This window comes from Phycodurus eques, chromosome 17 (genome assembly GCF_024500275.1).
Source record: "Phycodurus eques isolate BA_2022a chromosome 17, UOR_Pequ_1.1, whole genome shotgun sequence".
Taxonomy (NCBI): domain Eukaryota; kingdom Metazoa; phylum Chordata; class Actinopteri; order Syngnathiformes; family Syngnathidae; genus Phycodurus; species Phycodurus eques.
In genome coordinates this window covers 2,723,933-2,738,007 of record NC_084541.1, presented here as the reverse complement: position 1 = coordinate 2,738,007, position 14,075 = coordinate 2,723,933, and the positions used below count along the sequence as shown (strand labels likewise).

The window sequence follows — 14,075 nt, the reverse complement described above, 5'->3', positions numbered from 1 at the left end:
AGGTTATTTATACTGTAGCTCCAAATAACAATTATTTTCGTTATAGATTCAACTGACAACTGACTGACTGACTTAAGTCACTGCTTTGGTCTGTAATATGTCAGAATAAAGGGGAAAAGGTTGATCATTATTGATAAAGTAAAAGCAAATGTGCGCAAAGTCTTATTTTGATCAAACACAAAATGCTCCATGTTAAGTTGCTGCAGCTTAACGTTGCATTGGGATGAATGGACGATGGAGTATAAGCAGTATCTTTAGCCAAGCGTGGCATATTCAATAAGGAGCCACATCAGTCTCACGGAGGCAAAAAGTTGTCAAAGAATAAGGCAAAAAAAAAAAAAAAAAAAAAAAAGAACTCACTGTCACACATGGAGAAAGCAAAAATAAAAGGAGCAAAGATGACACAGGAGTGCAACCCAGCGCCTATCTGTGGCACAAACATATTATTGCACATCAATGGAGGTCATAGACACAGTGTCTCGCAACGCTACACAAACAAATATATCTCACATCGCTGCAGATGTTTCTCACCCCAAAAAAAATTTGTGTCTTCGAGGTGTGTCCAATGTATGGTTTGCGGGCTAGAACTGGCCTGTCAGGGGGTCCAATCCAGCCTGTGGGGATAGAGAACACATCAACTGCTATTTTTCAATAAAAGCAACTGCTGTTGCTAATTTGGTTCACTGGAGGTCGCACTGACACCCACATAAATGATCACTTACCACTTAAATGACATTCTAAAATACTGCTGCTACCCAGGATTTGACACCTGATATTGATGCACCCGTGAACGGTAAAAAAAATTACAATAAAAAATGTCAAGTATCAGGAGCCGTGCCACTTTTGCACTGTGAAGAATACAGTTCTTTTAAAATGAATATGTTCTGTCGAAAATAATTGTTAGACGCTGACTATCGCAAAATGTCAGTCGGTGGCTTCAGTTCAAAAGAGTTTTTTTTTTTCATGCACTGCCACAACTTTGATCTATTTTTATGTGTACATTTACAAGGTTGAACAATAACTGAACCCTCTTTCAGAATAGTTACCACATTAGTTCGCGTGGTGTGTTGAGTCATTTGAGGTTGCCAATATTTCCAGCTGGTTGAGGAAATTTATGAAAATTTAAATGGATTCCTAGATCTTAAAGCTAAAGTGCGTTGGGTTTTTTTTCGCTGAATGTGGCCTTTGAAGAAAAAATGCGTTTCACACCCTCGCTTGACTGCGTGGAAAATACAGTGATATCCCTTTAAATTCGCCCGAACATCTTGGTCCCGCCTCTCAGACCTTCTAGCCAATCCACGCGCAGTGCACGTGACGAGTTTCATTGCAATGACCTCATCCCTGGTGTGGGATGACGTCAAATTCAAAATGGATGGAATCACGACCAGTACGCAGAAAACGACACAACACTGAAGAAAGTCCGGGTTGTTTGGATGAAAGAACTTAATCCCGAGGGCCGGGTAAGCGGAGAATTATATTGTAAATTGGCTAAATTCGGAGTGGAACATTGTTGATAGAGTAGCAGTCAGTGGTGGGCGCTTTTTTTTCCCCTTCCCCTTTCGCCCCTGACGTAACTCAAAGGGGGCAGTTATGCTGTTGTTAAAACCAGAGGAGCTACAACCTGTTTAGCTCGGAGCGACGTTTCGTCTTACCATTTTTTTGAATGGTCAATATTAAACAAGGCGACTCTCATAGCACGGGTAGCTGATTTATGTAGCCATATTGTGTTCCTGCCGAGAGTCTTGTTAAACTGAGTGCATAACGCGCCCAACTTTTGCCCCCCCCCCCCCCCCGCCCTACTCGACAGCACATTTTCGCTAAACGACTGAGCAGGAATGGCTGAATGTGGCGCCGCATAAATCGCCAAACATGCTGCCACTCTCTTATCCCGACGTGCTAGTTTTCGCGGAAGAAGAAGTAAAGTGTCATGCGGGAGTGCGCCACGTCTCACAGATGATCTAATACCCTAAGCGTGACTGGACTGCCTCGTAGGGGGGGGAAAAAAAAAAAAAAAAAAAAAAAAAAAAAAGACACGAGTGAGCACTGATTCGTTATTTGCGGCGAGCTTTAGCTGTAAACTTAGTCGTTTTGCTGGACGAATGAAGACAAACTGGATCCTAAATTGACAACACCAGTAATTAACATAGCAATATAACAAACTGTGTCAACTCGAGATGAAATTAAACAATTCACAAATATGACTATGTAAACAATAGTCGAACAAACTATTACCCTTCTGATTTCAAAATTAATCGTCTCTCAATTTGTTGTGCATATGTAATAATATGATTATATTATTATATATAACATTCACATCACTGATCAACAACGAATTTATTGGCCTAAATCAGTCTGAAAAAAAACAGACAACTTATAAAAATGCTTTTTTTTTTTTTTTTTTTAAACCCAGTGCTATAAGTAAAATCAACATCAGAGAATCCCTAACAAGGAAGTAATAAATGTCACGGACATGGAACGTATGTTACGGCTCTGGTGTAGCTGTTTTGCGGAATGGCTCTTCAGAGGTGGAATGGCTCTTCTATCAGACATGCTAATACCCATACCCCCCCCCCCCCATCCATCCATCCAGTCATCCATTTTCTACACCGCTTATCCTCACTAGGGTCGGGGTACGTTGGTGCCTATCCCAGCTAACGGCGGGCAGGAAGCGGGGTAGACCCCGAATTTGTTGCCAGCCAATCCCAGGGCACATGTATATAAAAAAAAAAACCATTCGCACTCACAGTCATACATACGGACAGTTTGTAGAGTCTTCAATTAATCTAATGTGCATGTTTTTGGGATGTGGGAGGACACCGGAGTACCCGGAGAAAACCCATGCAGGCACGGGGAGAACATGCAAACTTCACAGGGGCGAGGCCGGATTTGAACCCGGGTCCTCAGAACTGTGAGGCGGATGTGCTAACCAGCCGTACACCATGCCGCCCCTAATAAGTACCTGATTACAAAAAAAGCAGTTCTCATCAAGTATTGTCAGTAGTCACATTTGCTTGTTCATTCCCACAATTAACATCTTCTTGTGCTCTTCTTTTGTCACCTTTTAGCAATGGAGAGCCTAGTGCACTACAGTTATCCTGCCCACGCCCTCTCCATGCTGGGGCTGCTCAATGAGCAGCGTCTCCGAGGCCACATGTGTGATGTGGTGCTAGTTGTGGCGGATCAGCGGTACCGAGCCCATAAAAGTGTTCTTGCTGCCAGTAGTGAATATTTCCAGTCCCTCTTTACCAGGATGGATGATACGGCACTGAAGGTTGTAAACCTGGACTTCTGTGAGCCTGATGCCTTTGAAATAGTTCTGAATTACATTTACTCCTCTTCACTTTTTGTGGACAAAGACAGTCTTTCAGCTATCCAAGAGCTCGGGTACACCTTGGGAATCCCTTTCCTCACCAACATAGTGTCCACAAGGCCACATGCGTCATATTGCATCTCTAGAAAAAGACTGACCTATACAGAAGGGGATGACAATGATGTCCAGACAAGGAGCGTCATTGTGTGCCGTGTCAGGAATGATGCATCCGAACCCTCTTGTCCAAGCCATCAGACAAAATCATCTGAAAGCTCATCATCTCTTGTCACAACAGAGTTGACTCAGCCTCCTTTAGAACTTAACTCCTGTGACTCAGTCAGAAACTCGGAACCAATCGCGAGTAAATCACCCGAACAAAGTGAAGCTTCTGGAAGGAGGTCCACCCACCCATCCATTTTCAAAGGGAATCCATCATACAACTCTTCTATGAGGCCCCTGCTGAAAACATCCGCATCATTCAGTGATGCTGAATTGGAGCATATTAGACTGCCATCTTGCGCAGACCCGGACATGAAGCAGTCTGGGGAGCAGGAGCAAAGCTACAGCACCAAAGTGTCCTTTCCGGGTCAGGCCTCTGAACTGAACCAGAATATTGACCGGAGTGGGCCACTCATAAAAAGTTTACTTCGTAGATCGTTGTCTATGGACAGCCCTGTTCCAGTCTTCTCACCCACACTGGAGCTCAAGGAGCTGCAAAATCACGAACAGTCAGTCGTTAAAATGGCATCGAAGGCATCAGATTCCGAAATATCTCCTCACAATGGCAACGCGAGAACATCTCCCATTATTCTCAAGTCAAAGTGTCACAGCAGACGTGATGGACAAACTCAGGTAGAAAGAGAGCACAGTGTGAAAGTGGAGCCCAGCAGTCCACTCGCAGACCCCCGGGACATCATTCGAATCACAGTTGGCGAAGCTTTGCCAGTCAATCTTAAAAACATGCAAACCAATTACGAACAGTGTTCCAAGGCTAGCTTCGTTCCTTTTGGGAAACGAAAAGAGAGGTCAGACAACAGACGATACCCATTCAAGAAGAACAAAATATTTAAGGAATACACCGTCTCCCCTGAAGAGAACACGTCAGAAGTTGTGTCTCAAAGCACCACAGACGAGAACAACGACGAGTCGCCTCCGAACAAGATTTTTACTTGCTGGAACTGTTTCAAGGTTTTCAGGTCCAGTGCCGGACTACATCGACATGTAAATATGTACCACAACCCTGAAAAGCCGTACGCTTGTGACATCTGCCACAAGCGCTTCCACACTAACTTCAAAGTGTGGACACACTGTCAAACTCAGCATGGTGTCCTACAGAACCCAGCATCATCTTCCAGCTCCCCGGTGATGGATGATAGATTCCAAAAGAAACTGATAGACATTGTCCGAGAGCGAGAAATAAAGAAAGCTTTGCTCTGGAAGCTAAAAAGGAATAAACAAGCTTTGCAGTCTTCCACCCTCTGCAAAAAGCGATCAAGGTCCAACTTTGTATGTCCCTATTGTGGGAAAGTGTTTGTGTTTCAGTCACAGTACAGGCAGCATTTAAGGACACATCCTGCAGAAAAAGCTGACAAGGACACAGAAGGGGAGAACATCCTCTACCAGGAACAGGATGGGGTGATTCACCAGAATGATTCCGATGCTGGTGTTTATGCCTGTAGACTCTGTAATATGAAGTTGCCTTCACTCATCGAGCAGGGTGATCATGAGAGGGGTTGTCGGCATTCCACTGTATGCCCGTACTGTGGCCTCAGATTTTCAAGTCCAACAGTCAAGAAAGACCATGAGGTGCACTGCAAGTACAAGAAACTGACATGTCTGGAATGCATGCGAACCTTCAAGTCCTCCTTCAGCATCTGGCGCCACCAGGTGGAGGTGCACAACAACAACATGATGAATATTAAGGAACGGATGAATCTGAGGCAACAAGAGCACAATGAAGGAATGTCAGAAATTTTCTTAGAGGAGCATTACACGAGTGAACCTCTTGCCAGAGAGAGCAGTATCTACAATGACTCCTCAGGCACACCTATGTATGATTCAGAAGACTCTTCATCCTATGTGCCTGAGGACCTGAGCATGGGCCATCATGGGAAACTAGTGGTGAAAGAAGAGCCGCTGGAGGAGGCTCTGAGTGAGCGGGAAGAAACGGAGACCAGCCAAACAGGACTGGAAGAACCTGGCGTGTGGCCTTGTGAGAAATGTGGAAGTCTTTTCAGCTCTCGAAAAGACCTGGAGCGACACCAGGAGCTCCTGTGCCACATCAAGCCCTTCATCTGCCACATCTGCAACAAAGCCTTCAGGACCAACTTCCGCCTTTGGAGCCACTTTCAGTCGCACATGTCAAGCGCGAGTGAACACGGAGTCAAAGAGATGGATGGGCACCCCCCACATTTCCCCCCCTCCCCTCCCATGACCTCTCAAAACTCTGAACGGCCCTCTCCACAGGCCTCTGTGCTCACCCAAGCCGGGCCCGTCGTGGTTGCAACGGGCGATGAGTCCAGCAGCCCTGAGCCTTCCATGTCATCGGTGAACAACAACAAGATCCAAGCTCAGTCTGAGCAGCAACCTCACAACCATAGTCCCGTGTCAAGGTCAAACAGCGTGGAGAATTCAAGTGGGGCTCAGGATTCAGAGACCCTCTTTTACCACGCACCATCTCTCTCTGCATTGACCTTCAAACGGCAGTACATGTGCAAACTCTGTCATAGGACCTTCAAGACAGCTTTCAGTCTCTGGAGCCATGAGCAAAGTCATGGCCATGTGTAAAAGTTCATTTATCTTGAGGGTTCATACTCAAGCATCAAATACGCAAACAAGCCTGCAAAAGGCATACTTTGAATGTATAGTTTACTCGCTTGCCTCCAGCGTCCTATATTAAGGTGGCTGTGTTGATTTGGTTGTCAACAGACAGAGTATTTGGGCTACACTAAAAAGCACAAAAAAAATGATAAAAAAAGGTTTGTTTGTTTTTTTTCCCCAGAAGAAGAATCATATCTTTTTCTACATTTGAAAAAAAAAAAAAAAATCTGAATCAAGTGAATGTCAAAATTCCCACACAAACAAGCGATACAGGAGGTGATCTCAGACTGTGTAGTTCAGGTGTCAAACCCATTTTTGTCGTGGGCCACGGTTTCCCTCAGAGGGTCGTTGTGACTTTGAAACCATATAAATGTTTAATCACCTTATCATATCACATATACACAACAAATTTATGGCTAATTAATTTTGAAATCAGATGTCAAGGGTAATAATTTGTTCAACTGTTGTTAAAGGTTTTGATAATTTCTCATGAAGTATGACATTTTAAAATGTTTCAGATTTTTGCAAGAATTATGGAAATTGAAGCACATGATTTGCTTTCACAGGCCACAAAAATTTATCTGGCAGGCCAGATCTGACCCCCGGCCTTGAGTTTGACACCTGTGGTGTAGTTCTTTCTCAGGAACAGACAAAACATTAAATTTCTCATACGAGGTTTTAATGTGCTAAAACATTGACTATTTAATTTAGTCTTACTTTTGAAGGTCCCGTATTTTGCCTATTTACATAGTGTCACTGTCTAACATGGATTTAGTATAAAAGGGTAAATTTAATTTAAGAAAATACCTTGGTTTTGTCTACACTAGTCTCCAGAAAAAGCTCATCTGACAGTTACTTCTGTTTGACCCAGTTTTGTATCCACTTTTGGCTAAGGCCGCTCCCTTTCTTCTGATTGGTTCACTCCATTTAGAAGACCCATTTGTGAGAGCACACGTGTTTGTTCTGTTGATAGCGCAGAAGCAGAGAAGTAGGCGGAGATCTTCATTTGTGACGAAGATAAGCTTGAGAAATTTGAATGACCTGATTTCAGGCCTCCCGGCAGAAAAACATCTAGGACTAAGGAATCCGTGGATGATTTTAATTCATATTTCACGTTTACTGAGGCACGATAGAGCCAATATAACATCCCACATACTAGAAAAAGTTGGTTTGGTAAAATATGAGACCTTTAAGTGTATCTTCAGAAGATCCTCCACAGTTATCATTCTTAGTGCACATTTATGTTTGGAATGTTACCTCATTTTTGTACAATTATGATTTTTTTTTTTCATAAATGATTACTGCTTTCTCATGTCACTATTTTTTTTAAGTATCATTTTTTTTCTTTCTTTTCAGTGTGACCCTAATACTCTATTGTATAAACATGAATGTGAAAACGAATTCCAGATACTTTTTGGGCTTTGAAAATGGATTATTTTCAGGCCAAAATTATCTAGTTCAACTTGTCGTAGTTGCCTAATTGTATTTACATGTGCGTATAGGTGTTTTAAGAGAGCAAGATTTTTGAAGTTGTAACCCATGTTACTTCAGCTGTACCACATGTGACTTCTATGAGTATGGACGGGGGTATGATCACATGCAGTTTTCTGCGTAAATGTTTTCGTTTATCTGCTGCAGTTCAAATATTGGTTCGTGCTTTTGCTGTTGTATCAGATTTCTTGGTGTTATGACCTTTCGAGATTCTTCACGTCATGCACTCTTTTGCCTTTATATAACTGGGGAGATGTCAAAAGGTTCAAAACTGTTTGAATTGTACAGTTGTGACTTTAGGACTGATGCATGTATCTTATTGCTCTTCACTTTCTTCACACATCAATTTATATTACAGACATTTTCTAACTATAGTACCTTAATGTAACAGCAGCACATATCAAACATTGTATACATACACCAAAACGTCTCAGGTTGTTCAAGCATTTCAGAACACTGATATAGGGAGAAACCAGGTTACAGTCACTGCTAATTTATCTTCCTAAATATTAATTAGTTGATTAAGATGCATTTTGTACAGTTTAAGTAGGTGTCATCTTGTATGTTGTAAAAATTTGTTCTCATGGGAAGTGGCATAGACTGAAAAGTTGTGTGTTTGTGGTCTGAAAAGTTGTGTGTTTGTGGTCCTCTACTTTGCAGAGTATTTGACTCTGAAGCTAATGAATCTGTGATGTGCGTTAATATTAAACCTATTGTTTTTTTTTTGTTTTTTTTTTGTTTTTTATCTCTTGATTAATAGGTCATCATGGTAATTAATTCACAAGGCCCCAAAGGCATAGCTCCATTCAGTCCAAGTACCCTTGAGTAATGTAGTGGACCTGATGATACTGTGTCATTAGTGTGTAGATAAGCAGGTTTCTTTCCTTTAAAAGCGTGTGCCCTCATCATTGCATGAATGACGCAAAACTGTAAAAGTGCTTTAAAGAGAAGTGCTATCGTGCTGTGAAAAAGTATTGGGCCCCTTCTTAAATTCTTGTATTTTTGCATAGTTTCCCCAATTTAATGTTAAAGATCATCAAACATATGTAGATATCAGACAAATATAACCCAAGTGAGCTCAAAATGCTGTTTTTGAATGGTGATTTCATTTATTAAGGAAGAAAGACTATTCAAAGTTCCCTGCCCCTCCATAAATAAGTAATGGCCCCCTAAACCTAATAACTAGTTGGGCCATCCTCAGCAGCAACAACTGAAATCAAGTGTTTTCTGTAACTGGCAATGAGTCTTTCACATCTGTGGGGATATATTGGCCAACTCTTCCTTGCAAAATTGGCTGAATTCAGCAAAAATGTAGGGTTTTCGAGCATAAAAGGCATTTTAAAGGTCATGCCACTGCATTTCAATTGGATTGAAGTCTGGACTTTGACAAGGCCATATTGATTTTGACATTCAGAAGTTGACTTGCTCGTGTGTTTTGGATGTTTATCGTGCTGCAGAACCCAAGCACTTTCAGCTTGAGGTCACAAACTGATGGCTGAACATTCTCCTTTGGAATTTTCTGTTATAGAGCAGAGGTCACGGTTGCATTAATTACAGCAAGTTGTCCAGGTCCTGAAGAAACTAAGTAGCCCAAAATCATCACACTACCACCACCATCTTTGGCGATTGGTATGATCATCTTTTTCTGAAATGCCGTGCCACATTTACGCCAGATGTAACGAGACACACACCTTCCAAAAAGCTCAACTTTGATCTCGTCAGTCCATATATTATAATCTCCCAAAAGTCTTGGGAATCATTCAGATATTTAATTTTTTTTGCAAAAGTAAAACGAGCCTTTATGTTCTTTTTAGTCAGCAGTGGTTTTCGCCTTGGAACTCAGCCATGGATGCCATCTTTGCCTTGTCTCTTCCTTATTATTATTGTGTCATGAAGACTGACCATAACTGAGGCCAGGGAGCTCTGCAGGTCTTTAGAAGTTGTCCTGAGTTCCTTTGCGGCCTCCTGGATGAGTCATTGCTGTTCTCTTGGGGTAATCTTTGTAGGTCGGCCACTCCTGGGAAGGTCCACCACTGTTTCCATGTTTTTTCCATGCGCGGATAATGGCTCTCCCTATGGTTCGCTGGAATCCTAAAGCTTTAGAAATGGCCTTTGTAACCCTTTCCCGATTGATAGATGTCAATTACTTTATTTCTCAACTGTTCTGCAATTTCTTTGGAACGTGTCATTTTGTTGCAGCCTTTGTAGATCTTTTATCTGACTTCATTTTGTTGGGACAGATTCTTTTTTTAAGTGATTTCTTGACTGTACAGGTCTGGAGGTAATCAGGATTGGATGTGATCAGTGAAAATTAACCAAAAATTGTGATTTGCCACAATTAATTAATGATTTCACAAAGGGGGTAATTACTTTTTCACACAGGGCTAGGTGACTGAATTGGTTTTGTTTTGTTTTTCCTTAACAATTGAAATCATTTAAAAACAGCATTTTAAGTTTACTTGTGTGTGATATTTGCATTCGTTTGATAATCTGAAACAACGTGGGAGGAACTGCAAAATTATAAGAATATGAGAAGGCGGCCAATACCTTTTTGTGGCACTGTATATAAAGTCAGCCTGTTTACCATTGAAAGCATTCGCCCCTGGATACTATGCTAAAAATGAGTACAAACGAATCAACGGTAGATGTGGAGGCTCCATTCGTTATGCGAAATGAATTTATTTCGCAGCAAAGCTTGATAATAGTAAATGTGTCGTTAATATTGGATACTGAACTGATATTAGATAATGTAACACAATTCTGGACCTTGGCTTTCCTCATGTCTACTAGACTTGAAATTTATATCAAAAAATATGTTAAAAATAATTTCTTATCCACAGGCCACCTCAGTAAGTTGACTGCCTTCCCCGTGCGACCAGTGTTAGTATTTGTACAAGCAAACAGCTTTATATTTCACTGTTGAGCTTATGCAACTTACAGCCTTTTTAATAATACTAGGTGGCATGATGACTCCTCTCAGGTGGTAACATCTGGAACAGTGAGGCACTCTGAGGCGGAAGAGTTTATTCTCATGAGGTACATTTTCCTGCTTCCTACAGTCACTGCTGATTGTGTTTTGATTGTAGCCTAGATGTTTCACAGTTTATTCTTGTACTAGTGCATACTTTTACTTCTGCTTTGGCTTGATTGTAAAAATGTGGATGAATTGTGATACATTCGGGAGCTGCCGAATTCAAAGAGCGTCCCACTGTGGCAAGACATTTGTCGTGGCGGATTGGATTTTTTTGGAGACTCCATTAATACCAGGGTCAGTATCGTTACATGATGTGCTTTTGGTGTCCTCATCAGAATCACTCAGTCATTATGAAAATGTAGCAGAATAGTTATGTTCTGAGGTCTCATTAGAAGTGGCCAAACATTTGATGACATACCAGTACAACGAGAAGTCTCTTCCCTCATAGAAGCCCTGATGTTTACAGTGACATCACAACTGCGTGTTGTCTTTTAATGGATGCTGAAACAGTGGCTAATTACAGATGAAATATTGACTTCATGTGTGTAGTTGGATGTTGTCAAGCTCAACGTGTCCACTATCAGTGGAATATCAACTGATATTTAAAAAAAATAAATACCTCAGAAATTTGAAATATATTTAACAGTACAGCTTGCTAACTGAATCATGTTGCTAAGTGACGGTCCACATAAAATGTTAACATTCGCCAAAAATGTCCAGCCTGGCATCGTGCATCTTGTCAGCTAGTTCACGTATTTTGTTGTTTGCATGCACATTGTCTGCTTGCTGTTTATTATAGATTTTTTTTTTTTTTAAATGTGGGAGCTTGATCAATATGTATTTCTAACAGCATAACTGACAATGCATTGAATATTAAGTTCAATGGAGAATCTCAGATTTTTGGGGGGTGAAATGGGGACATCTCAAAAGCTCCTTATCGTGATATTGACTCAGTGCGCCTACATTCTTTGTGAGAAACACTTTGTGTACTGTTCACGGAAATAATTAGGGTTGTGTACATGCTTGTGTTTCTAAAGTTTTGTACCAATTTTGTTAAAGTTTTTAGTACACATGTGCTCGACTTGCAATAATATTTGTATCAGCATTGGTTGTGCTACTGTTGCTTTTTTGCAGCTGTTTTTTTCTACAGTTTTTGTGCTTTATCTCTGTAATAAAGATTTACATTGTATATGACAATGTAAACATTTGTATTAAATTTCAGAATGTGTATTGATGCCCTATTGAACATGTGAATTGTTGAAAGAGGCCAGTACTTTTAACCAACAACAGTTAATTTTTCATCCGGTTTATAGCGGAGAGTGCATGTTTCTCTTCGGGGTGTTCCTTTAACAGAGCAAAACTAATGACCTTTTCTAAATGTAACATACACATGTAGGTAAATGTAAGACTAACACCACAATGTGGGACTTTACAGACTCATCAAAAAGTGGACTAAACAAACTTTGTCCGGTTTGCTTGTAACCTTGAGCTTGGGGGCTCATATGGAGCTCAGCTTGTGCCCTGGAAACTAGGAAGTGGAGCTCAGGAATTGTTGCTGTTATTTGGAAAACAGCATACTGGAAGGAAACCCTATTTTATTCCTGCATCATCATACTTTCCATGTATGTGTAGTGGAAAGTTTCACATGCATGGGTTCTTGTCACCCATACCTTACAAAAACAAACTAGCTGTTAATTGTCCATGGGTACAGTATTTGGAAAAAAGCTTTCATGGGAAGAGAAACCATTTTATTTACACCAAATGATATTTCATATTTAAAGGCAGCAGAGTCGGCAATAGAATGTTCAAAGTACTACTACTGTTAAGGTTGCATTTCCGGAAGGTGTCAGGCGAGAGGATAAGGAATTACCTAAATAATGGTACAATTATTTCATAATCAAAAACAATTGATATAAGTGTAGAGAAAAGTACTTAGTCTATGCTTAGCCTTGTACCGTGATGTGTGGCGCTTACATATCAGCACTGTTGTCTTATTATGATTACAAGCAATACATATCTTGTGAATAAAAGGAAGATAATCTGGAAATCAATGTCATGCTTTCGAGAGTATGAGGGGCTGAAGGGAAAGCTACGAGTGTGCCAAATGTGCCATAAGGGAACGGTGAAAAGATTGTACATGACCGCAGTTTTGAATGGGACAATGTTTCTTCTTGAAAAGATTTTTTTGCAAATGGAAAGGATGGCCTTCACTCCTGACTGCTTTCAGCAAGCCTATCCAACTAGCATTTTACTCTACTGCATGCCTACTTGTTATGATTTACCCTGAATGAATGTTGTCCCTTCACACTCCACTTTTCTAAGTGCCTGTCCTTTACCAAACAGTTCCTATCGGAGCAACTCCTGTTGGATTTGTGTGTAGTGAGAGACAGGTTAGCTTCACAGTGCCAAGGTATCTTTGATCAGCCTTCGCATGGTGGTACTCACAGACGTACCGAGAGTGTCAGTGATCTGGTATGTGATCTTGTAGAGGTAAGGCTGGACTTCTCTCAAACTGGTGTCAAACACATTGTCCACTTCGGATTGGGTGGGCATCTTTGGCAGATACTCGTGGCGATTGATGACCTCGACAACGTTGATCACCTTCTCGCCGAGTTTTTCTCCCACTTTCTCTCTGCAGATCTGCCTCTCCTGCTCGTTCGCCAGGTTGACGACGTTGACTTTGATGCTCCACACCTCCCAGGGAATACACTCGTCAGAAAAAGGCCAGCGAGACTTCTTCTTCTGGAAGAACTCCAGGGAAATTTGACCGATGCCATCGCTTCCAGAGATGCTCAAAGCGTCCTGTAAACATGTCGACATGGGTCAAGTGTCAGGCCCTCGTTTGCATCATTGCAATACCATGATCAGACTTGTACCTTAAATTCAGACACAGCTTTTCTGATCACCCTGTCAAGCTCCTCCGAGGAAACTCTGACAAAAGTGAAGTCGATGAAGTCGCAGTCGATGTCCACGGTGCCAACTGTACCGATAGAGTAGGTACCTTCCTTTTTATAGTGAAACTTTCCAGTGCTGCGGTGCAGTAGAATTGTGTGCAGCAAAGACAGCATTGCTTCTTCGACCTGCCTCGCCTCCACTGTAACTTCAAGCAGCTCTGATCGACAATTCATTGCCAAACCGTTTTCCCCAAACTTCTCACTTGCAATAACTGATTGCCGTGATGGCGTCTGTTTACAAACCAGATTTAGCCGCTGTGGGTTTAGCGTTAGCGCACTGCTAGACCTGTATTGTATTACCGTGACAGATACGCGGGGGGGGGGGGGGGATAATTTAGGGACTATTATAGGATGCTATGTCTTGAGATTATCTCCAGATACTTTAAATTGTTATAAATCTATCCAGGACTCCTTTGAGGCACCAAGATACCGAGCTAAAATGTTTGCTTCAACAGGGAACGGAAGCTGTGGTGATGATGTCAATGGTACGATCTACGGCAACCCATACAGTTCAAATGATTTAAAA

At 41.5% G+C, this 14,075-nt stretch overlaps 2 protein-coding genes across 2 annotated transcripts; one reads left to right on the top strand and one right to left on the bottom strand.

Moving 5' to 3' along the window:
* The first annotated feature begins 1,370 nt into the window (after positions 1-1,370).
* Positions 1,371-12,633, top strand: zbtb21 (zinc finger and BTB domain containing 21). Its single transcript, XM_061702427.1, has 2 exons — positions 1,371-1,460; positions 3,066-12,633. Exon 2 carries the CDS (start codon positions 3,068-3,070, stop codon positions 6,095-6,097), a length of 3,030 nt encoding a protein of 1,009 aa, XP_061558411.1. The 5' UTR covers positions 1,371-1,460; positions 3,066-3,067; the 3' UTR covers positions 6,098-12,633.
* Positions 12,300-14,018, bottom strand: atg101 (autophagy related 101). Its single transcript, XM_061702428.1, has 2 exons — positions 13,472-14,018; positions 12,300-13,397 (listed from the first exon to the last, which is right to left on the bottom strand). Exons 1-2 carry the CDS (start codon positions 13,721-13,723, stop codon positions 12,993-12,995), a joined length of 657 nt encoding a protein of 218 aa, XP_061558412.1. The 5' UTR covers positions 13,724-14,018; the 3' UTR covers positions 12,300-12,992.
* Between the last annotated feature and the right edge of the window lie 57 nt (positions 14,019-14,075).

Bases quoted from the DNA above. Each gene is read 5' to 3' on its own strand.
- zbtb21 (XM_061702427.1), top strand. From the start codon at position 3,068: ATGGAGAGCCTAGTGCACTACAGTTATCCTGCCCACGCCCTCTCCATG.
- atg101 (XM_061702428.1), bottom strand. From the start codon at position 13,723: ATGAATTGTCGATCAGAGCTGCTTGAAGTTACAGTGGAGGCGAGGCAG. The intron at 13,398-13,471 runs GTACAAGTCTGA...ACATGTTTACAG, and splicing joins AAGCTGTGTCTGAATTTAAG to GACGCTTTGAGCATCTCTGG.